The 21,429-nt window shown below is 41.9% G+C and overlaps 2 protein-coding genes across 5 annotated transcripts; one reads left to right on the forward strand and one right to left on the reverse strand.

Moving 5' to 3' along the window:
* The first annotated feature begins 721 nt into the window (after positions 1-721).
* On the forward strand, positions 722-4,339 carry LOC144474166 (protein charybde). The gene is made up of 4 exons (XM_078188790.1): positions 722-1,091; positions 1,786-1,969; positions 2,055-2,210; positions 2,314-4,339. The coding sequence occupies exons 1-4, from the start codon at positions 1,043-1,045 to the stop codon at positions 2,402-2,404; spliced, it is 480 nt and encodes a 159-aa protein (XP_078044916.1). The 5' UTR covers positions 722-1,042; the 3' UTR covers positions 2,405-4,339.
* Positions 4,340-4,416: 77 nt separating this feature from the next.
* Positions 4,417-21,280, reverse strand: LOC144474160 (uncharacterized). 4 transcript variants are annotated; one of them, XM_078188773.1, is made up of 32 exons: positions 20,653-21,263; positions 17,563-17,691; positions 17,330-17,460; positions 16,457-16,583; positions 16,255-16,380; positions 16,038-16,181; positions 15,836-15,924; positions 15,551-15,755; positions 15,296-15,456; positions 14,421-14,526; positions 13,512-13,634; positions 12,968-13,173; positions 12,777-12,876; positions 12,358-12,692; positions 12,051-12,291; positions 11,825-11,962; positions 11,435-11,620; positions 11,066-11,352; positions 10,812-10,977; positions 10,539-10,739; positions 10,066-10,455; positions 9,661-9,995; positions 9,428-9,566; positions 9,051-9,364; positions 8,650-8,976; positions 8,276-8,541; positions 7,806-8,203; positions 7,456-7,701; positions 7,198-7,365; positions 7,017-7,127; positions 6,756-6,912; positions 4,417-6,684 (listed from the first exon to the last, which is right to left on the reverse strand). In XM_078188773.1, the coding sequence occupies exons 2-32, from the start codon at positions 17,680-17,682 to the stop codon at positions 6,548-6,550; spliced, it is 6,180 nt and encodes a 2,059-aa protein (XP_078044899.1). In that variant the 5' UTR covers positions 17,683-17,691; positions 20,653-21,263; the 3' UTR covers positions 4,417-6,547. The 4 variants fall into 4 exon arrangements, with proteins under 4 accessions (XP_078044899.1, XP_078044901.1, XP_078044902.1 ...); XM_078188775.1 differs by lacking the exon at positions 20,653-21,263 and adding an exon at positions 17,779-17,869; XM_078188776.1 differs by lacking the exons at positions 14,421-14,526; positions 15,551-15,755; positions 15,836-15,924; ... (4 more) ...; positions 17,563-17,691; positions 20,653-21,263 and having other exon boundaries at positions 15,296-15,438.
* Between the last annotated feature and the right edge of the window lie 149 nt (positions 21,281-21,429).

Below are 21,429 nucleotides of genomic sequence, written 5' to 3' on the forward strand. Positions count from 1 at the left end.
TCATAATACATACACACATATATGTGTATATAAGAATATATATATGTATGTATATACATGAACATATATGTATGTATATATATTTATAGAATAAACTTGTTTTCTAGGCAACGCGTAGAGCCGATATACATACATACACAGCCATAGCCATATTCATGCTCATTCTCACCACTCTTGCTCACAATCAGTGCTACCACCAATCAGGAAGCTTTATTCTTACAACAAAAGAAACTAGCATACGAAATAAAATGGGGTGAGACAAATGTAATTGTGTAGAAATACGGAATAAAATTCGGTGTCTTGCATTTCGGGCCAAATAAATGTGTACGTATAATATACCTTCGAATCTTGCAGGGGTTCGCAATAAACGAAACGACTGATGGACGATGAAAATGGTAGAGAAAAAAAAAATAGTATGAAACGAAATATGAAATATCTGAAAGACGTGAAAATGAGTGAAAAAAAGGGAGCCGAAGATTTAGAACGGCGGTATACATAAACTGCAACGAAGTCGAAACAAGCTGACTCGTTCACTAATGGTGAACGCGAAGGAAAAACGGTACAATTAAGAGCCGAAGTTAATCGAACGACTAGAAGCGGAAACAGCCGAAGTGGACACAGCAGTGAGAAACATCACGTAGCCGGTGTTGCTAGGCGGCTTGTCAGGGCCCGATGGTAGGGAAAAATCGAGGGGTGGGGATCGCCGGTATAAAAGTCGCGTCATTGGTGCCGGCGAATCAGTTGTTGAACCAAGGGGACGAGCTTTGTCGGTGTCGGTTGTATTTTCGCCAAAGCGTCGGTTCCGAGTGAAAGTTGAACACGTAAAACAATATCAATCCTTTTCCGTTCAGGTGTACGAAGGAAAAAAAAGTGGTTTTACAGCGGACTAGAATTCGTGAAAACTGTCGGAAAATCGATATATATATATATATATATACATATATATTTCGGAGCACCGGTTAGAATCGCGAACTCGTAGCACTTGTGGTCCTGCGTTTATTCGAGAAAGATCGTACGAACGTGTGTCGATCGTCTCTAAAACATGGAGGTTTTACCATGTCCCGTCAACGTGAATTTCAGCAATACCAGAGGTAAATTTTTTATTAATTTGCCCTTTTTTATAATAGACTGTAACTCGACCAACGCGTTCGGTGTCCGGTCTTCGGGTAACAGTTCCCGAAGTCGACTCGTAGTCGCGGCCGCGAACTCGTTTCAGCTGATTCGTAAAATCAGCTGATTTTATACCGATATAGAGTTTACGATTGTGGTTAGGTTCTACGATATTTTCAGAAAAATCTTGACTTTCTAACGATTTTATTCCGAAATACTTGATAATGCGTTATCCGAACGATCGTCGAATAAGAAAGGGAAAAAAATTTCGATAGAACAGCTTTTTCACGTATACAGAAATGACATGATTCGCGTACGAGTTGTGTGTACGTAAATTATATTTATGTATATTCGTACATATAAATACATGGCTAGAACATAGACGGTAAAGTTGTAGCAATTCTGTTCTCTTCGCTGGTACCTCGTACACGGTATAGCCGATATATGTTTAGGATAGATAAATACGTGAAATGCATACGTATATTTATATACGTACCTACCGTGAGGTGCAGTGTGACAGTGGTGGGGGGGATATCGCCTATATGTATAGATACTTGATGTACGTGCAGCAAGTAGCGAGTAGATCGCGCTTATACGAATCTCCTCATTTTTTAAACAAATCGTCAGAATTTTGATCGCGAACAGTCCTAAATAATAAATTGTTTGTCGATATAGCTGAGACTGTGACCGACGAAGTGGACGGAGCATGTCAAGCTTTAGCAAAACGGCTCGAAGTCGAACTACGACGAGCAAAACATGCTCAGCTGGCGTGCGGAGAAGTTCTCCTACCTGCCGGTCTGTTGCCTAGAATAGCCAGAGATGTTCTCAGTATGGCAGAAAATGAACCCTGCGGTCTTAGGTAAGTCAACCTTGGCTAGTTCGTCGATCCTTTTTTCTTTCTAGCTTACTGTAACCGTTACTGATTGTTGATTAATTTGTTGCAGAGGCTGTACCTTGTTTATCAGCTTCGAGACGGACAGCGTGTGTCGAAAATTATCAAAAATTCAATGTGACCCTAATGCCGTGTCTACCTTCGAATTATACCTGACCTTGAAACAAGATCACACATCTTGGCACATTCTGCTGCCGCATTTTTTGAAGTAAGTGTAATCGCATGACGCAACACGCCGAAAAAAAAAAGAAAGTAAAACACAAAGCTTTTGTTTTCACGATTTTAATCTATCTGTTAATTTGCCTTTTCAGAAATCTTACCAGAGGTGGCACCGTCATGATCAGTAGGGATTTCACGTTGGAGAAGAAAAAATTATACCGATCGTATCAGCAGACGCAGTGAAAATACTTGATCGAGCGCACACGTCCGCCTCGTTTGATTTCTGTCGGAAGAATACGATGGTTCCGATGATCAGAAAACTTTTTCGATTTCTCTGTGAAACGAGCACGACCTAAATTATTTTCATTAATTCCATCTATGTTCGGATATCGTGCATTGTGTAGTTGCTTGGTTTTACCTAACATCTGCCAAATATTGCGATCCCGTCAAAATTACGTTGAATCGAAGAAATGAGAGTCAGAAAGAGAGAGAGAGAGACTTTAAGAAACCGTAAAGCTGGAATAGCAGGATATAAGGAATGCACATCGAACTGCCTGGAAATTGTACCATCGTATTGCTGCGTACCTGTTGACAACGTGGACGCGTTTAGAGAAACGATGCTTTTCTCATTGCAATGTGTCTGAAAGATGATCGTGCAATTTGGCTGTGGTTTTTAGCCGTTAACGTCGCAATCTGTTCAATGAGACAAGATCTACGCGTTTAACTATTGTGATAACAATACGAAATATAACAAATTTAAGAATAGGATTTCGGATGGAAACTGTTTCTATGCACGATTTCTTAGTTTGGGAAGAATTTGATCATTGTCCGTAGTTGTAGAGTAATCCAAGAGTAATTGAAACTCTAATAGAAACGTTCAGAGAAATCGCGTAAAGAGACCGGCTCCAAGTAAATAGGGAAGAAAGCACGTATTGCTGGATTGCTTCGTCCAACGAAGATGCGACCTGCTATTAATATTTATTACGATACCAAGCGCGTACAGTATTTGCGACTATGTTACATTATTCGGTAATTTTTATCCCTAAACATTATTGTCGGACATTTGACTTTACATCCGTCCGATGTGAGTTTTTACGATTCGTCCCAATAGATGTATCTTTGCGTACCGCGTTATTTGTTTTCCGTCGTTACGACGTCTCGATGCACGAGTTTCTTAAAGGACATCATTTTCTATTACGGCAACCATTACGGAAGTACATTTCAAAAAGAAACACGTTACAACTTCGAGTGAAAGCATTCCTTGCGAAAGTTTGAAATTAACATTAACAGTGGTCTTCCACAAATATATTTAATGCGCGCGCTCATGAGCTAAAATCCATTAATATTAACGTACAAATTCTATGTACATCAATTTTGTGCGAGAGTACGAGAGAGTGTGTGTGTGTGTGCGTGTGTGTATTTGCGCGAGTGTCGGATGCGTATAAATATATATATGTGTGTGTAGGTATACATATATATGAATTTATAAGACTGATCAGCGTTAGACGATACAAGTTTCGGAATAAGTTTTTGTAGTACAAGAATTTGTGTGTGCGTTTATCTTTGGAATAAACAAAAAAGTTAAAAAAAAGGTGCTGAAAATTGAAGAATCAGTTTGCAAGCCCCGCGGTTCGAATCGAATCGGATAAAAAGAACATCTTCTGGTTTAATTCGGAGATAAACAAAGAAGGCAACGATAAGGAAAAATAACGACGTATGCGTGTGATGTTCATTTGTATTGTTATTAACGATGACGTAGAAAACAGAGTATAAAATGCTGTTACGTATATTTTGTACTTTAGTAAAAAGGAAATTAGAAATAACAAAGAGAAACTAGGAACATAACACGATAGAATGTTTAATTTTTTATATACGTTATTATTGTTAGTTATCGCTTGCTTAAAAACACGGCGGAAAAATTGCAGTAGTATACATTTCATTGTATTCGTATTTTCTGTCTAAAGAGATTTTTTATTGATGTGCTACCTCGGACCTATTCAAACGGCTGTCTTTGCATATACTGTATCTATCTTTATTGAGATTTTTATCATTGTAAGGAGTTTACGTTTCTCTTCAACTCTTTACCGCCTGTATGTGATGTTGACTTTAATTTGTGATTTTATTATTAAATTCAAGACGGAAAATAAAGTTTCAAATGTTTTAATATACATACCACAAGAGCATTGTCGTTTTAAAAAGTTATTTTTAAAAAAGGAACAAAAAATGGTTGCGAAGCCAAACAGATGGGAAGATGCTATGGTGGACGTCTCTTATATTTATTCCATTCAATTCATTTCCACTTATTTCAATTCAATTCAACCAAAAACAGTGGAAACACACAGTACAACTTACTTGTTATTTCCCATTGGTCGCGTACAATTTTTTTACGTTCGACTTATTTTTATTTGTATGTATATAATCTTAAATGTGTCTCTCCTGAGACAATCGAATCAGAACTATTCGATAAACTTACATAAATGTCTATATTGACAAGAGAGAGGATACTATACTATACTAAACACTATACTATATTATGTTATATATATATTACACTACATACTATACTCAATGCTATACTATACATACATATACATATATACACACCTTGGTTATCGGTAAAGTTCAAACGATTCACCTTGCCTTGCTAGTTTTCTTTGTTCTTGATGCATCGTAATTAAATCGTTCGGCTTGGTTTTTATGTATCTGTTTGCTTGGTTCTTTTACACATTCGAATTGCAAAGGAACAATTTTTGTGCTCGTTGTAGAAGATGAGAGTCGAATACAAGAATTGTCATTGCTGTGGTGGAAAGATTGTAGCTTTGAGGTGAAAATGTTTGACCATCTTTCAAATATCCAGCAATCGATGGGAGGTGGTTGTGGTTGGACGTCAACCATTATTGGACACAACTTTTGCGAAATCGTGACCGACGGGATGTCATTTATTTTTGGATAAAGTTCCATCCACTGCGGAACAAAACGAAAAGGTTAATGGTATTGCAGCTTGGTTCCAGAAGTCGACCAATAGGTTCTTGTATAATAATTTCATCCAGGTATCGATACTTGCGTTAAATACGCGCAACATTATCGTACGGAGACAGACATTTATGAACTCAAACGACTTTCTTCTTAAATAGTGTTCGTAGATCTCATTTGCTGCCGCATCAATGATTTCGTTGCAAATTGAAACAATCAGGTGTTCGACCTGTTCTTTCCGCGCAAATTCCTGCCATTTCAATTCCGGAAATTGATCGGGAACGTAACGAGCAATCGCATTTGCTTCAAACATCTTACAATTGATTTTCGTTTTAGCTTGGATTACTTGCTTATTTCTCCAAGGGAAACGATATAGAACAAACTTCGTTCAAAGCATTAGAGTTGTAGTGTTCGCGGCAAGGTTCGCATCCCGCTTTGTAGTATTTTTGTTGGTATCGAGACGTTTCGAAGTTTATTGCATAGCACTTCTCTGTATTTTATTCATTCACTCGTTCAGTTATTGTCATAAAATGTTCCTTTTTGTTGCGTACGCTTTACAATTGCGGGCGCGGAACACATCGATTAAGCTAGTTCGTTGGGATATGAAACATTTGTACATAGTTATATAATATAAATCTCTAGACGCGTGGTTATGCTAAGACGAATAAATACCATGCGATCAATTTATCAAGTGGATTGGTTTTAAGAATAGATCACGTTACAATACATTCTATCCTCTCTACTCGATGCTCAAAAACTAGAAAAAATTACAAAATCCAAGAGATCTATGGGATACATACGTGCACGCTACATTCGCATTTAGTATCTGATGCTCGGAAAATACGTGTAACGTAGTGCAGCATTACATCTCGAATTCGATTCGCAAAAAATTAATCTTTCGATAAACGATTCTCCCTTCGCATAGTCGTGCAAATTGATCGAAAACGAAGAGTCGTATAACATTAAAAAGATTTTGGAATCTTGCAAGACAAGACACAGTAAAACAAAATGTAACAAATATCATAAATGACGTGTAGATAGGTTTCGACGGAAATTGAAACGCTGATCGCAACAAATACACGGTGGTAATGTAAGCAAATTGCATGAAAAATAAACGAACGAATTGTTGATTGGTCAAATGATCGCTGCAGTTCCAGTCGAAAGAATCTCAACGAGTTTTGAATGCGAAACGAGATTTCGCAGACCAACAAACGTGTCCACGTTTTCCGAAGTTTTAGATAATACTGATCTCGCTTTTGACGACTGGTTCTCGCGCAGACTTAACCATCTCTCTCTCTCTCTCTCGCTCTCTTCCTCGCACACGCGTGCGTGCACAAGCACGTAGTCGCAGGACTAATAGGGAATGACAGAAAAAAAATAGATCGTTCGAGTGAAAAATAATTGAGAGCTAGTTCAAGCCATAACGCTCATTATAACGCCACCAGATACAGGAAGCCCGGTCGAGCCCATCAAAGCCAGATCTATCTCCCTCGCGGCTTGTCTGCCTTCCGTAATCGCCCAAACGACCAAAGACTGTCCACGTCGGCAATCTGGACGAACCAATGCAATTGTTTTCACGTTCCATTATACCAGAATTAAAACTACTACTAGGAAAACTTACCACCAGCCGCGTATGTTCCGTTCAAATTTGTTTGGTATTCGCCGGGCGTAGTTTTATAATTGCCTCTCTCATCCATTAAGGTGTCCAATTCGGTTGAAATGTACGTTTCGGGACCCAAAAATCCCATCGCGAGTAATACCAAATTGCATTTGAACACCTGGAGAAAGAGGAGATCGAAGAACAAGATAAAAGTTTGAAACATCACGAGTTAAATAATTTGGGAATGTGCTATCACATAAATATATTTGACACCATTCTTACCTTCTCCGATCCAGGAACTTGTTCCATCTTCCAACGGCCGTTTTCCATCGTCCATGAAACCGTGGCCGTTTTAATTCCACACACGTGGCCCTGTCCGTCATCTAGGAATTCCTGTATCGAAACATGCGTGATGTAACATGGAATCGACGGTATCGGTAACTCATTTTTGTACTTTATTTACCTTAGTTAAAATGCTAAACTGACGCGGATCTCGTCCGAACTTGAGAGACACTTCCTCGTGACCGTAGTCCACTTTGAATACACGTGGAAATTGCGGCCAAGGATTATCCGCAGCCCTCTTGCCCGGAGGTTCTGGTAAAATCTCAAACGTCGTGATCGTATTGGCACACTTCCGGACAAGAATCAATTTTTATAACAATCAGTCAAAACGAAAAATGTATGATGATTACGTAAAATGTTTAATCGCAATACTATATACCTGTCGCAACGATGTGGCTATGCAATCGCATCCAGTATCACCACCACCTATTATGATAACATCCTTGTCCGTAGCCATCAAACGCATATCAGGAGAAGAAAATTGATCTACTTGTCTTCTTTGTGAATGTTCCAGGAAGTTAACAGCGAAGTGAATGCCCTCGAGTTGTCGACCAGGTATATCCAAGTCTCTCGGCCGGGTCGCTCCAGTGCAAAGCAATAACGCGTCGTACTGCTCGCGCAGAGTCTGCGATTGACAAAAAAAACCAAATTTGCTCTCTCGTATATGATCAAATGAAAACACAATATACGTAGACTCATACGAAATAATAATTCTGATACGTGTCATACCTGAGCAGAGATATCTTTTCCAACGTCAACGCTTGATTTGAAGACAATTCCCTCTGCACCGAGAAGAGCCACTCTTCTTTCAACGACCGATTTCGACAGCTTCATACTCGGTATTCCGTATCGTAAAAGACCGCCAATTCGATCGTTTCTCTCGTAAACTGTCACGAAATGTCCTGCCTTGTTCAACTGATGAGCCGCAGCCAAGCCCGCTGGTCCAGAACCGACTACGGCTACTCGCCGACCGGTTCTCGATTTAGGCGGTTGCGGCACAATCCAACCCTGCTCGAACGCGTGATCAATGATGGCGCACTCTATATTTTTAATAGTAACAGCTGGTTCGGATATTCCCAAGACGCAAGCACCCTCGCACGGCGCGGGACAAACTCTCCCCGTGAATTCTAAACAGCGATGCATTGACCTTTAGATTTGATCAGCTATTCGAAGAAGCAATCGGTCCGCGTCGTACCAACCTGGGAAGTTATTCGTTTGTAGCAACTGATTCAAAGCTTCCTTCCAATTTGACTGGAAAACGAGATCGTTCCATTTCGGAATAATATTTCCTAGTGGACAGCCGTGACTGCTTTGACAGAACGGCACGCCACATTCCATACACCTCGCAGCTTGTGCACGCAGGCCTTTGCGAACTCCTTGGAAGTTATAGATCTCGTCCCAGTCGTTTATGCGTTCCTTAGCAGGTCGATACACGCTTGTTTGTCGTTTGTACTTCATAAATCCTCTAAAAGCGATATCACATGAATCGAATTTTAAATTTCTTATTTAAAGAAATAAGAATATGGATAAGGCGCAATGTTGGAGATGCATTACCATGTCATTCAATTCCTACCTTATTTTGTCTAATTTTCGCTGTTCCATGTCTACATCTACGATAGCATCCTCGATATCTTTCAACTGGTTATCCAACGGAGTTCGAGTATTTCCATTCAAGATTGGTTGCGCAACTTTGGCTTCCTCGAGTTGTTTCAATGCACGCTGATACTCGTACGGAAACACTTTGACAAACCGTGTTGTCGATTCAGGCCATAGCATTAGCAAATCCTTCGCGATCAAAGAATCAGTCTTTTCGACAAACTCTAACAGAAGAGTTTTTACGTAAATTATATCTTCCTGGTTGACCAGCGGAAGTAATTCTACCATTTCGGGGTTGCATTTGCTAAGGAATAAATAAGAGAAATTCAGTCAAACGTGTTTCATGATACGAGACAGGTTACACGCGAGTATTCGTACCTCTTGAAAGAGCCGTCGACATCCAACACGTAAGCTATTCCTCCGGACATTCCAGCTGCGAAATTTCGCCCGGTTAAGCCCAAAATGACCGCGCACCCGCCTGTCATGTATTCGCAGCCATGATCCCCCACACCTTCCACCACAACCGTCGCTCCGCTGTTACGAACGCTAAATCTTTCGGCAGCGATACCACGGAAGTAAGCTTTACCGGATGTAGCGCCGTAAAGGCAAACATTGCCGACGATCACGTTCGCATCGGAATCAAAAGTAGATTCTTTCGGTGGATATATAATGATCTCCCCGCCGCAGAGACCCTAAAAGTCCAACGAGAAAAATTTTCAATTCGATAGGTATGTAATTATCGTATATGTACTCACTTTTCCAACGTAGTCGTTCGCATCACCCTCGAGAGTGACATGAACACCTTTAGTCATGAAAGCGCAAAAGCTCTGTCCTGCAGAACCTTTCATCCGTATGTTGATACTACCCTCGGGAAGACCATCTTCGCCATACAATCTACGAGCAAAACGTTACACATAATAGTAGCAAAATCACTCGGTCACGTTGTTCAGGTTGACATGATAGAACCATATGGAGCATGGTGACTCACTTTGAAATGTGATAGCTTAAAGTCGACACGAATGCTCGACACTCGTTATTGATATCTAATTGAATATCGACAGAATTCCGTTTCCTATCCAGTACATCCCTCGCCAACTCGATCACATGATTGTCTAAACGATTTTCCAATTGGAAGTCCTGTGTCATCGATCCACCTTTAATGTTCACTCCTGGTCGGAGTTCCAGCGCACTGCGCAAAATATTATCGAGGTTTAGCGTTCTAGCTTTCTCGATGGACACATTTTTTCGAACCCTCAACAAATCTGTACGTCCAATCAGATCTTGAAACTTACGGATTCCCAGCGCAGCCATGTGCGAGCGTACCTGAACAGACAAACAATAGATTATCTCTGGCCCTTTGGTCAAAGGCGTATGAATTCGATTCGCTACATACCTCATCTGCTAACGCGAAGAAGAAGTTGATAACGTGTTCTGGTTTTCCTTCGAATTTCTTTCGCAACGCAGGATCCTGTGTTGCGATGCCTACAGGGCATGTGTTCAAGTGACATTTCCTCATCATCGTGCAACCCATAGAGATCAGCGGCGCTGTACTGAATCCAAATTCGTCTGCGCCTAATATAGCCGCTACCATGATGTCGAATCCTGTGCGCAATTGCCCGTCCGCCTGAACCACAACTCGTGAACGGAGGTTGTTCAAAGTTAGTACTTGATGAGTTTCCGCAATTCCCAGCTCCCATGGTAAACCGGCGGATTTGATCCCAGTCCAGCTACTGGCACCGGTTCCACCGTCATGACCAGATATTACGATATGCTCCGCTTTTCCCTGTTTCGAAAAATTTTAAGCCAATTAATGAGAAATTGTTAATCCAAGAATAACTGTGAGGTTTTTTACGATATTGTTATTACCTTTGCCACACCTGCTGCGATTACACCCACTCCAACTTCTGAAACCAGTTTTACGGAAATACGAGCTTTGGGGTTTGCACATTTTAAGTCGTAAATAAGTTCTGCGAGGTCCTCGATCGAGTAGATGTCGTGATGAGGTGGTGGAGAGATTAGTCCAACGCCTGGTACCGAATGCCTGGTTGCAGCTATTTCAGCGGTAACCTGCAAGCGATCAGTTTAACTTTAGTATGCCATTTTTCCGACTGTAGAATACATGCTGCTGTTCGCCTTTACCTTGTAACCAGGCAATTCACCACCTTCACCCGGTTTCGCTCCTTGCGCCATTTTAATTTGGAGATCGTCAGCGTTCGCCAAGTAGCTTGAGGTTACACCAAACCGACCACTGGCAACTTGTTTGATAGCGGATCGCTTATTAAATTCTGGATCTTGATCGAGATATCTGTAACAAGAGAATGTCTTGGATCTGATTTGAACCCTCGCTTCACCTTGCCTCGATCTTGCATATGATCACGCTCATGTTTCCTTACCTATCCGCGTCCTCGCCTCCTTCGCCGGTATTTGATTTGCCTCCGATACGATTCATCGCAACCGCTAAAGTTGAATGTGCTTCCATTGAAATACTGCCAAAGCTCATGGCACCAGTCGCGAAACGTTTCACGATCTCAGAAGCAGGTTCAACTTCTTCAATAGGTATAGAATTATCTGGAGTTTCGATGAACTCCAACTGGCCTCGCAGTGTACAAGCCCTTACCATCTCCATTGTCGTCTTCCGGTATTTTTCGTACGCATTTTGGTTCTTCGAAGTAACGTAATCCTAGAAATCCAACTCATGAGAGAAAAGATACGAAGAATGCAATTCCTCTGCCGGATCGCAAGAAACGATCAAACCGACTTACTTGTAGATTGGCTACGCTGTCGGGATCGTTTATGTGTTTTTCTCCACCGGCACGCCAATGATAAATTCCTGGATTTCGAATAACGAGCATATCCATTCGTTTATCCAAGTATGTCATCTGATGTCTTTCGTACGCTTCCCTCGCTAAGATCTCAAACGTAACACCGCCGATGCGCGACTGTGTGCCCTGTAAAGTTAAAACGGCATAGATTCGGGTCGGAGAGTTGTTACAATGGAGACAACACAAAGTTGCGTCAGAGATTACATCATTGAAAAATTTTTAATCACAGATCACTCATTAATTGGATCCAATTTCTAATCATTTGTATCTCGATTATGTTCGACTAAAAAATATTTCATTGGTGTAATCAGAACAATGTAATCAACATACCTTGAAACATTTGTCGATGACTTCATTTGACAAACCGACCGCTTCGAATATTTGTGCACCTTTGTACGACTGCAACGTGGAGATTCCCATTTTTGCCATAACCTTCGCAATACCTCTTTCCATAGCTTCCGCATAATTCTACGACATTTGAAAGATGCAAAATTTACGACATCTCCAACAATGTGCTGTATGAAAAAGCGAAATGAATTTCAAGTTTCCACCTTACCGCGCATACAGCATTGTCGGTCAACGATGAATCGAGTACACCGTCCGCACGAAGATTTCTCGCCATCTCGAACACGAGATACGGACAAATTGCGTCCGCTCCATAACCGAGTAGCAAACAAATCTGATGCACCTCCCTGGCCTCAGCAGTTTCAATGATAAGACCGACTTTCATACGTTGCCTTTCTTCGATTAAATTGTGGTGCACCGCGCCAAGGGTTAACAGACTGCTTACAGGTACTCTGCGAACATATAGCGAAACATTAAACACTGTACAATAGAAATGAGACTCGCGATTCTAGATTTACCTATCCGGACCTCCGCGACGATCCGAAAGAATTAGAAACTGATAGCCATCTCTCGCAGCCTGATTTGCTTCGCGGTTAACGCGTTCCAGTGTAGCCAACAAACCGGACGGTCCTTCCTTCACAGGATAGGTTGTGTCGATAGATTTGCTCTTCCAATTGCGATACTTTGTTCGTTTGATCACATCCAGATCTTCCAACGATAATATGGGTTGTGGCAAAAATAATCGATGAATTTGCAATTCGTTCGGCTCCAAGATGTTACTCTCTGGTCCAATGGGGCAAAGCATTGACATCACGATCTTTTCTCGGAACGGGTCGATCGGAGGGTTCGTAACCTGTTGACAATATTATGGGGGACAGATTGGAAACTCGAGAGATTCAAAGAGAACAGAAAACGTGAGCAAAGAAAAATCACACACCTGCGCAAACAGCTGTTTAAAATAGTCGTAGATCAGTGGCTGAAACTGGGAAAGACAAGCGAGAGGCGCATCGTTTCCCATCGAGCCTAACGCTTCTTTCCTAAACGATAACGAGAAAAGAATTAAACAATGGTTAAAAAATATAATGCGCAATCATTTTTCGACTGACGCCAACGAAATAAAGAACGTACTTGGACTGCATCATCGGCAACAGCAACATGTTTATAGTCTCGAGCGTGTACCCATAGAGAGAAAGCCTCTTATCACCTCCCCAAACTCGATTCACAGCGGATATCGGATTCGCATCAGCGATCGAGTTTATATGCGGTGACCATGACGGTAGTGCAACCCCGTTATTAGAATCCGCGTCCGCTGTGCGCAGTTCTTCCATCGTGATCTACGAAGATTACAAGTACAGAATATCGGTCGAGCAAAATTACAGTACGTAATGCCGTTCAAAGAAGACTCTGCGTGCACACGAGTACGAATATAAGCATGATCATGAATACATGCACAATTGGAAACACGAAACTCACCATCTATGTGCCGTAACGGCACGGGAGCATCATTCGTGCAACAAGGATTGCAAAAACAGAGAGAAATGAATTCGTTTAGTATTAGTATGGTTGAACGATTAAGTGGTCGAATAGTTGAACAGGAGACCAGCAGAACAGAAGCAAAAATGGTTCAAGAAAAAGCGATTGAAAAGAAGAAAAAGAAAAAAGATGAGAGTACCTGCTCCTTCAGCCAGTCGGAATGGGGTCTGCTTCTAGCAATCTGCAACTTTAGCTCAACATCTTGTATAATCCTCTTCTCGAAAGTGTCAACGAGCAGCATTCTTCCGGGCTTCAGACGGCTCTGCAAATAAAACGAGACGCAAATAATTATCGTTGAACAGCATGTACAACCATTCAACGGTCACACGACGGCACTCGATGACGATCCTACGACGGACTATACAAACCTACGACCTAAATGAAAAATTATACATCACACATGACATGTTTAAAAATAAATAAAACACAACATGATCCTCTAACTGCGGTAACATTGAAGCGATGCGTAGAACAAATTATGAGCGACAAGGGCTGCTTTTTACCGAGAGATTCATCTCTCCTATAAAAATTGAATCGACGACCAGATGAGAAAGGTGTATATTATAGAAACGTGCCCGAGATCAATTCGAGCAAAACCTGTTCTTGCGGATATACAAGTTGGTCGTGGGCATGCATTTAGGGAGAAACCGGAATGGGTTTGGAAAGGCGGGACGAAGAACGAAGAATGAAGAGTGAGAGAAAAGAATGCCGTACAATGAGCATGGAAAGGAAGATCTTGGATAGTTTCCTATATCGGTTAGTTTAACAGAAAACAAGCCCCCTGCTTTTTGCAAAAATAGGTTCTGAGCTCGATTGAAATTCGATTGAGTTCCAAATTCGATTTGCATCCGGGAGTTAAGAAACGTTTCCTCGTTGCACAGTCTTCCTAGTTAGTCCTCCTAGAGCTGAAATGTTTGTATGTCGTATAGAAAAGAAAGGAAGCATATCGAAGCGCACAGATGGAATCGTCCGCTAAAAGTCAATTCGACTAGAAAACTTTGATCCGGTAGGTGGGCCTGTACGGTGATGTGTCTACTTCCTCGTTTACCTTCAGGATTACATTGCTGGGCGGAGTATCATAGACGCCCACTTCGGACGCCATCACCATCATGTTATCCTTAGTGACGTAGAAGCGCGACGGGCGCAGGCCGTTTCTGCCAAACAAAAATTCAAAAAAGTCTTTTGTATTACCACCTCAGTGTCGCGCGTTATTATCAACTGATTGTGAGACTATATTCTTGTTCGCTTTGTTTTCTCGCATTGTCTTCCTGTTAGCGCTCGTTACGTATGCGTGTTTACGCGTACGCATGTGCATGTATATGTATACATATACACACCTGTACACGTACACACATATATACACATATACATACCACTAACATTTATATACGAGTATATAATTGCACGCATCCACTTCCATACATTGATGCACACTTAACGCATACATCCCGTACACCCGTGCGCGTGTATTTATCGTATGTATGCATATATTGCATAGATATACAATATATATATCGCATATACATATTACAAAACACCTGCAAGTTTCCTTTCGTCCTTCTCTTTTGATCATGGTTCACGCTTTCACGCTCTCGGACTCTCACATTCTCGTTCGTACTCTCAATCTCACTATCGCTCTCCTCGCCACGCGTCACGTCTAGTTGTACACATACAATCCTTGCTTACCAGTCAACTTTCAAACAAGGACGAATGTTTGCCCAATTAATTGCAGTATCCATTTCATGATTCCACAGAGAAGATGAAGCGGAGGAAAAGATGCTTCAAACGAAATTTTTAAGATTGGGCAAAATTCGAACTTGGGGAACGGAACCGGTTTTTGCGTGGTCGAGGAGAGCGAAAATACGGGCAGAAAGCACATGGTGATTTCAGTCGGGCGAGACGAAAGAAAAACGTCGGTTCTACCTGTCGAGAATAGCGCCAACGTAACGGCCATCGGTAAAGGTCAGTAGTGCTGGACCATCCCAGGGTTCCATCGCACAAGCCGCCCAGTGATAAAAGTTCCGCTTCTCAGTTGCCATTGTCAAGTCGTTCTGCCAAGCTTCCGGGACCATTGTCATTACAGCCTAAAACGTACCATGCAACATTGTTAGAATCAAACAGTGGCACGAATGTGTAATACAGTTGTAATACACTTTGTAAATTAGTTGTATTCGTTACCTCTGGCAAAGATCGTTGTCCAGCCATCACTAAGAATTCGAGAACGCAGTCAGCAGCACCAGAATCAGACAAATTCGGTTCAACCACGGGATACAATTGCTGCAATTGATCACCGAATAGTTTGCTGCTCATTACACCTTCTCGAGCTTTCATAAAGTTTACGTTTCCTCTTAAGGTGTTGATTTCTCCGTTGTGCGCCAACAGTCTATAACATGTATATTTGATGGCTCGAACAAAGTTGATGGATAAACGAATATTTCATTATTGCGGTTAAACTGTTCTTACCGAAGTGGGTGCGCCCTTTCCCAACTTGGAAACGTGTTGGTGGAAAATCTTGTGTGAACCAATGCCAAATATGTCTCGAATTTTGGGGACTTCATCGGTATGCGAAAAACAAACGTATCGATAAGTAAATAAACCAATGCGCGACAGGTTCTAATAGTAACAGTATCGACGCAATGTTACATTCATCTGTATCGAAATTCACCTTCAAATCCAAAAAGTAAAGCCATAGCTGATCGGCCGTGAGTTGGCCTTTGTAAACAATAATTCTCAAGGAGAGTGAACATATGTAGTATCGAATTCCCGGTCGTGGTATAGTGTGAGACGATCTCTTTCTTAATACGAAAACCTGTGAATTTGAAGTAACGAATTGATTAAGAGTATAATTTCTCGACAATTTCTTTGTAAAGCCGACTATATACCTGACGTTCGAGAGTGGCATCATCTTGATCACCAGTAACGAACACTTGACGCATATAAGGCTCACATTTTTTAGCCATTCGGCCAATCTTTGTATTATCGGTTGGGACATCTTTCCAACAAATTACCTGCGAAACGAAAATACAGTACAGAGGCGAACCGATAAAAACGGAAAAGAAGATTTAAATCGAAATATATTCGTACCCTGAGGTTGCATTCCTCTGCCAACTGTTCGAACAGTTTCTCTGTCTCTGCGTGCGAATTCTTATCCAAAAACAATATACCAGTGGCATAGCGACCAAACGGCGGTAGCTCGATATTTTGTTCTTTTCTAAAAGAGAAAAAGAAAAAGAAACGACGAGATAAAGCATTTTTTACAATATCTATAAATACATTATAATAAAAGAAACATATTAACGGCTAAAAACGGATCGAGGTCGTTGATAGATCCCTGAATCTTAAGTTCGCTCGTGGAACATTTCCGTGGCCTATCGTTTACTACCCATGTTATCATCTAAAGACGCATTAGTTTCCTCCTATATACATATGGATTTGTGTCCATGCGATCGTTAATGATCGCCGGAGATCAATATACTGATAAAATCGAAAAGCATTCGATCGATCGGTCGTGAATCACGCCGGCGATACGTGTAAGGAAACTTGACCCCGATCAGAAATTAGATCGTGTGTGTATGTTAATGCGAAGGCTAATAAAAAAAAAAAGGAAAAGGAAAAAGAGAGAGAGGAGGACACTATACATAAAAACATAAGAAGAATCTGAAATGCAAGGGGAGCAGCAGCGTGATTGCCACCGGGAAATAGTTGCAGTCACAAATCGTATTACGGCCGCTGTTGATCTATAATAATAGATCAATTTACTAAGAAAGATAAGAAGGTAAACACGCAATAACTGCTGCGACATAGACACGTAGTAAGCGATAGATAACCTAGAAATTACGATGCCGTGAACTCGCGATAGCGACGGAATTGCCGCGCGTCACACAAGTGATGTGTCAGAGGAGCTTGATAGACGAATAAAAAGCAACCATCGCACTGCGAAGCGCAGTGATCACTTACCGAACTTGCTCAGCATAATAGTCGTGCGGAATTGCGCATAGTAGACCGGCTCCGTCTCCGGTGTCGTTATCACAGGCGCAGGCACCGCGATGGTTCATGCGCGCCGATAGAATCTCTGCGTCGCGTACAATCTGCCAGGCGATTACGAGACCAAAGTTTTCATTGATTAGATTTTCTTGCGAACAAACCTCGTAATCGAGAACACGAAACCGCGGGCGTTCTCCTACACCTACCTTGTGCGATCTTTTTCCATCTATCGCCACAATGAATCCAACGCCACAAGCATCTTTCTCGAGGGACGGGTCGTACAAAGCCTGTTTCGGAGGGTATGACCAATTCTGATCTCCATTCATATTTTTAATCTGAAACAAACGTTCAAGTAGCAATGGCACAACAACAACTCGGTTACCGTTTACGCCAAGAAGCATCGCGATATTATATGTATATACCGTCGCGCATCACGACCGCCTAGATACTCATCGAACGAGCGGTCCTACGATAATGCGCCGCAGTTTAAACGAGATTGATCGCTACCACTAGCGCCGAGCGTCACCGCCGACCATTATCGACACGAAAATCGATACCGATAAACCGCCGTTCGTTACATAATCCCGTGCGCAATACTCGAACGTTTAATGCAATAGATAAGCTATATCCGCCGCGAAGGCAGACAACAGACAGCCCGACAAACACATTTACACGCGCTCGCGCAGAGAGAGAGAGAGAGAGAGAGAGAGAGAAAGAAAGAGAGAAATCACAAACGACTGAACCCGGGAAATACTCCAGCTCTGAATTTCAAAGTTGACGACGATGGTTCATTGGAACGAGAATGCTGCACCTGAACTAACCGCGTGATCTCGCGTTGATATAAATACTTAGATTGTTGCAGAAACCTGAGGCGATTCATAAGATCGATGCGGTCGTTTCCCGTCGGCTCGTTGTTTCTTCCTCTTTCCAAGTGTTTGCGGAAAACTTATCCACTGTTTGAAATACGATGATGCGTTACGAACCCTATCCGGAAGAAGATCGATACCGCTGACAGAGAGAGGTCACCTTTAAGTTGAGTTTCGAGCTATCGGTAACCAAGGTACAATTCTATAACGCGCTTCGATTTCTCGCTCTTGTAGAAGGTAACACGAGATATTAGAGCAACAAGAGCAGATTCGAGTACAAACGAATTAGATCTGATCGACCGACGGTTGTCAACTATGATTCGTGTCGCCGCGGTTAGCAACATTCGCGCATCGTCCGTGAATCTCGTTCTTAATCTGTAATACTTCCCAACTCATATTTAATTTAGGCATATGAAATTATTTTATAAGTTTAACTCATAATTATATGTTCTACGTTTGCGTTCTTTTCCCTTGAGAACTTCGTAATTGTCTCTGTTCCCGATTTTGCTATACCATATTTTCCTGTGTCGCAACTATCGTAATACACATCTTCTACGCACTTCCCTGTTATTTCCGGTAGTCAGCTTCCGCGTTTAGAATCGAACGCTGGAGCCGCGTGAACGCGATTTTTATTTTCCGTCTCGAAGGTTAAGACGGCGCAAATCGATTGCGTCGTCTCGCGTTGCGTTGCGTCTCGGTCTCGCCGCGTCGCGTGGTACCGTTTCGTTTATCTGTGAGAAAATAAATCGTTCTAACGATGCATTATAAATGCGAAATTCAATCCGAAATTGCAATGTTTAATTGTTATCCAAGATGCGTATTTAAAATGCTTCGATAAACCAATAATATACCAAGAGTATGCCGATTGGTACGTAACTGGCACGTAACTGGTACGCTGTCGGCAGTTTGTAAAATTCCTCGGCCATATTCGAAACGTAACAGCAATTTGAACACATAATCGATTCTCGTTGGGCAGGTTTTCCGTCTACACGGCAACTCGACATATAGGCTTAGCTGACAGCAATATTTGGTTCGTTGCCAAAGTCCCAACACAACCTGGAAAACGCTCGGTTTCCCTTAAAATACATTTCTATTTTGGCAACGCGAAAAGTCATTGATAACGACGCGACACGAGCAGACGTTTCAATAGTCTATCCACCCAAATTCTGTAAGCCCGATTGTATACGACGTTCGTGCCAAACAAACTAAGCATTCTAATGTTGTTGGATCCGCCGCACGACTGGACACATCGGAATAAGAATAGCCGTCGCGTTTCTCGACACAGGAATTCTTTTCACGATAACAATGAAACGATATGTAGTCTACGCGTTTATCGATACGTTTCGAACAGCTTGTTGAATGCACATGCTACATAATAGCCGTACACGGGGAACACGCATTAAATGCGTGCCCCTTCGACGATTTATTTCGATCGCCTATGCTTTAATGCTTTTGCTGCGAATTGTTGACGAAATATTTACAAATAGCTCGGGATCCTTGAAAACGAAGGCAATTATCTTCGATCACTTACCGAATGTTAATTGGAACGATAATAATCCGATATCGGATGGCGGGAATTCCTGTCTAGAGGGATAATCGTTGAGATATGTCAGCGGAGCAGAATCTGTTCTAGACAGCAAACAACTTGAAACGAAAAAACGGTCGCTAGTAATTTCTTCTTTTCGGAAATCTAACAGATCTCTCGAATGCCGATGAACCTTAACGTCTCCTCGGAGAAGGAACTACGCGACTCGATACGCACCTCGAGTGTATTGATTTTTAAACGGAAACTATATGTTCGTGACATGTACGGATTCAACTAAGAATAATCGACGAGACTGCATAAACAACCAATTAACAATGTACCGATGAAAATTTTCGATTTTCCGAAATTTCTTGCGTCTCGTTCTATTTACGTTTCTTATCCGTGGTATTACACAGAGTCTGGAGTATCAGGATCCTGCCGATCGTCCATCTACGACTTTCGATTAACACGATGTGACGGCACGTGGTGCGAAATTACCAGTAGGAAGTAAAACGGATTCGTTAAGACTCTTTTTCTCGTATATGTTTGCACGAGAAGGCAAACAAGAAGTTGCAAATTGGTAAAACGAGCTGGAAAACAGACGAGACACGAAATACAGAGATTCTTCACAAACGAAACACAGTCCACTAATTTTACACTCGCTATGGTTCGTCCATGCATCCGGTCGCGTGCACACGTTCGTTGCTCGTGCACGAACCTCGTCGTTGAAATAATTCAAACACGATTCTGTTTCCGACCAATATTTCGTACGTTTTTTCGAAAGAATATTCTTGTCGAATGAAACGTTCCGTCGAAACAGTTTCTTCGATGGAACATCCGTCAAGGATAACGACAGCATTTGAAAAGAAAACGGCGTCTTAAATAAGAAATAGAAATCCGCTTACCTTCTGTCTTATGGTGAAGCAGTAATGGTGATGGGGCACGTACCGTTGCACTTCTACTCGATTATTTGCCAAATTTTCGCGAACGTGAACGCTTTCACCCGTCTCGTCGACGTCTTAGGTCTCGAATTAAAAAAAAAGAAAGAAAAAGGAAATGTCTCGTTAAGGGTTTTCGTGGTATTAGGCTCGTTCACGGTTTTTTTGCAACTTTTTATTTGCCAGATTGCTAACTCGGACCTAACCCAGACCGGGCGTTGCGTCGACAGACGCGTTTCAGCCAATCCCTTTTTTTCTCTCGAAGTTGAATTCTTTCGGAACTATTCTTCGAACGTAACAGTACAAGAGAAATCTAATTGAATGGACCAGTTTCCGAAATCGCTGAGAACCGACGATGCAGCGCCGTGATAAGTAGAAATTTCAAGAGAATTGTATGGAACCGGGCACGAACCGAGCGTCTCAACTGCTGCGACTCGACTAAATTTGAATCAAGCAAGAATCAAGGCAAGGCAGTCGATCCTATGCCTATCTAAAGAGTCGAATACTAAGAAATTTTTTCGTTTCGGTAGACGCGACGATGCCGCCTCCCTCGGCAAATTTCCAGTCAATGTCGGTTAATCGTTAAACCGTAACACGCATCTGCACTCTACCGCTAGCTGCGACCTGCGACCACTTCCAGGCAACACTCTACATCTCGAAACGCGATTTCATTGGCTGTTACGACACGGTCTGGAGCGAATCACACCATCGCAATCGCGGCATCGGATCGATCCCGCCCGAAAT

Source organism: Augochlora pura, chromosome 8 (assembly GCF_028453695.1).
Source record: "Augochlora pura isolate Apur16 chromosome 8, APUR_v2.2.1, whole genome shotgun sequence".
Lineage (NCBI taxonomy): Eukaryota > Metazoa > Arthropoda > Insecta > Hymenoptera > Halictidae > Augochlora > Augochlora pura.

Excerpts from the sequence above, each read along its gene's own strand:
- LOC144474160 (XM_078188773.1), bottom strand. The coding sequence starts at position 17,682 with ATGAATGGAGATCAGAATTGGTCATACCCTCCGAAACAGGCTTTGTAC. Across the intron at positions 10,456-10,538 it reads TCGCAGCAGGTGTGGCAAAG|GGAAAAGCGGAGCATATCGT; the intron begins GTAATAACAATA and ends TTTTCGAAACAG. Across the intron at positions 6,685-6,755 it reads CGGAACATACGCGGCTGGTG|ATTGCCGACGTGGACAGTCT; the intron begins GTAAGTTTTCCT and ends TGGTTCGTCCAG.
- LOC144474166 (XM_078188790.1), top strand. The coding sequence starts at position 1,043 with ATGGAGGTTTTACCATGTCCCGTCAACGTGAATTTCAGCAATACCAGA. Across the intron at positions 1,092-1,785 it reads GAATTTCAGCAATACCAGAG|CTGAGACTGTGACCGACGAA; the intron begins GTAAATTTTTTA and ends TTGTCGATATAG. Across the intron at positions 2,211-2,313 it reads CTGCTGCCGCATTTTTTGAA|AAATCTTACCAGAGGTGGCA; the intron begins GTAAGTGTAATC and ends TTGCCTTTTCAG.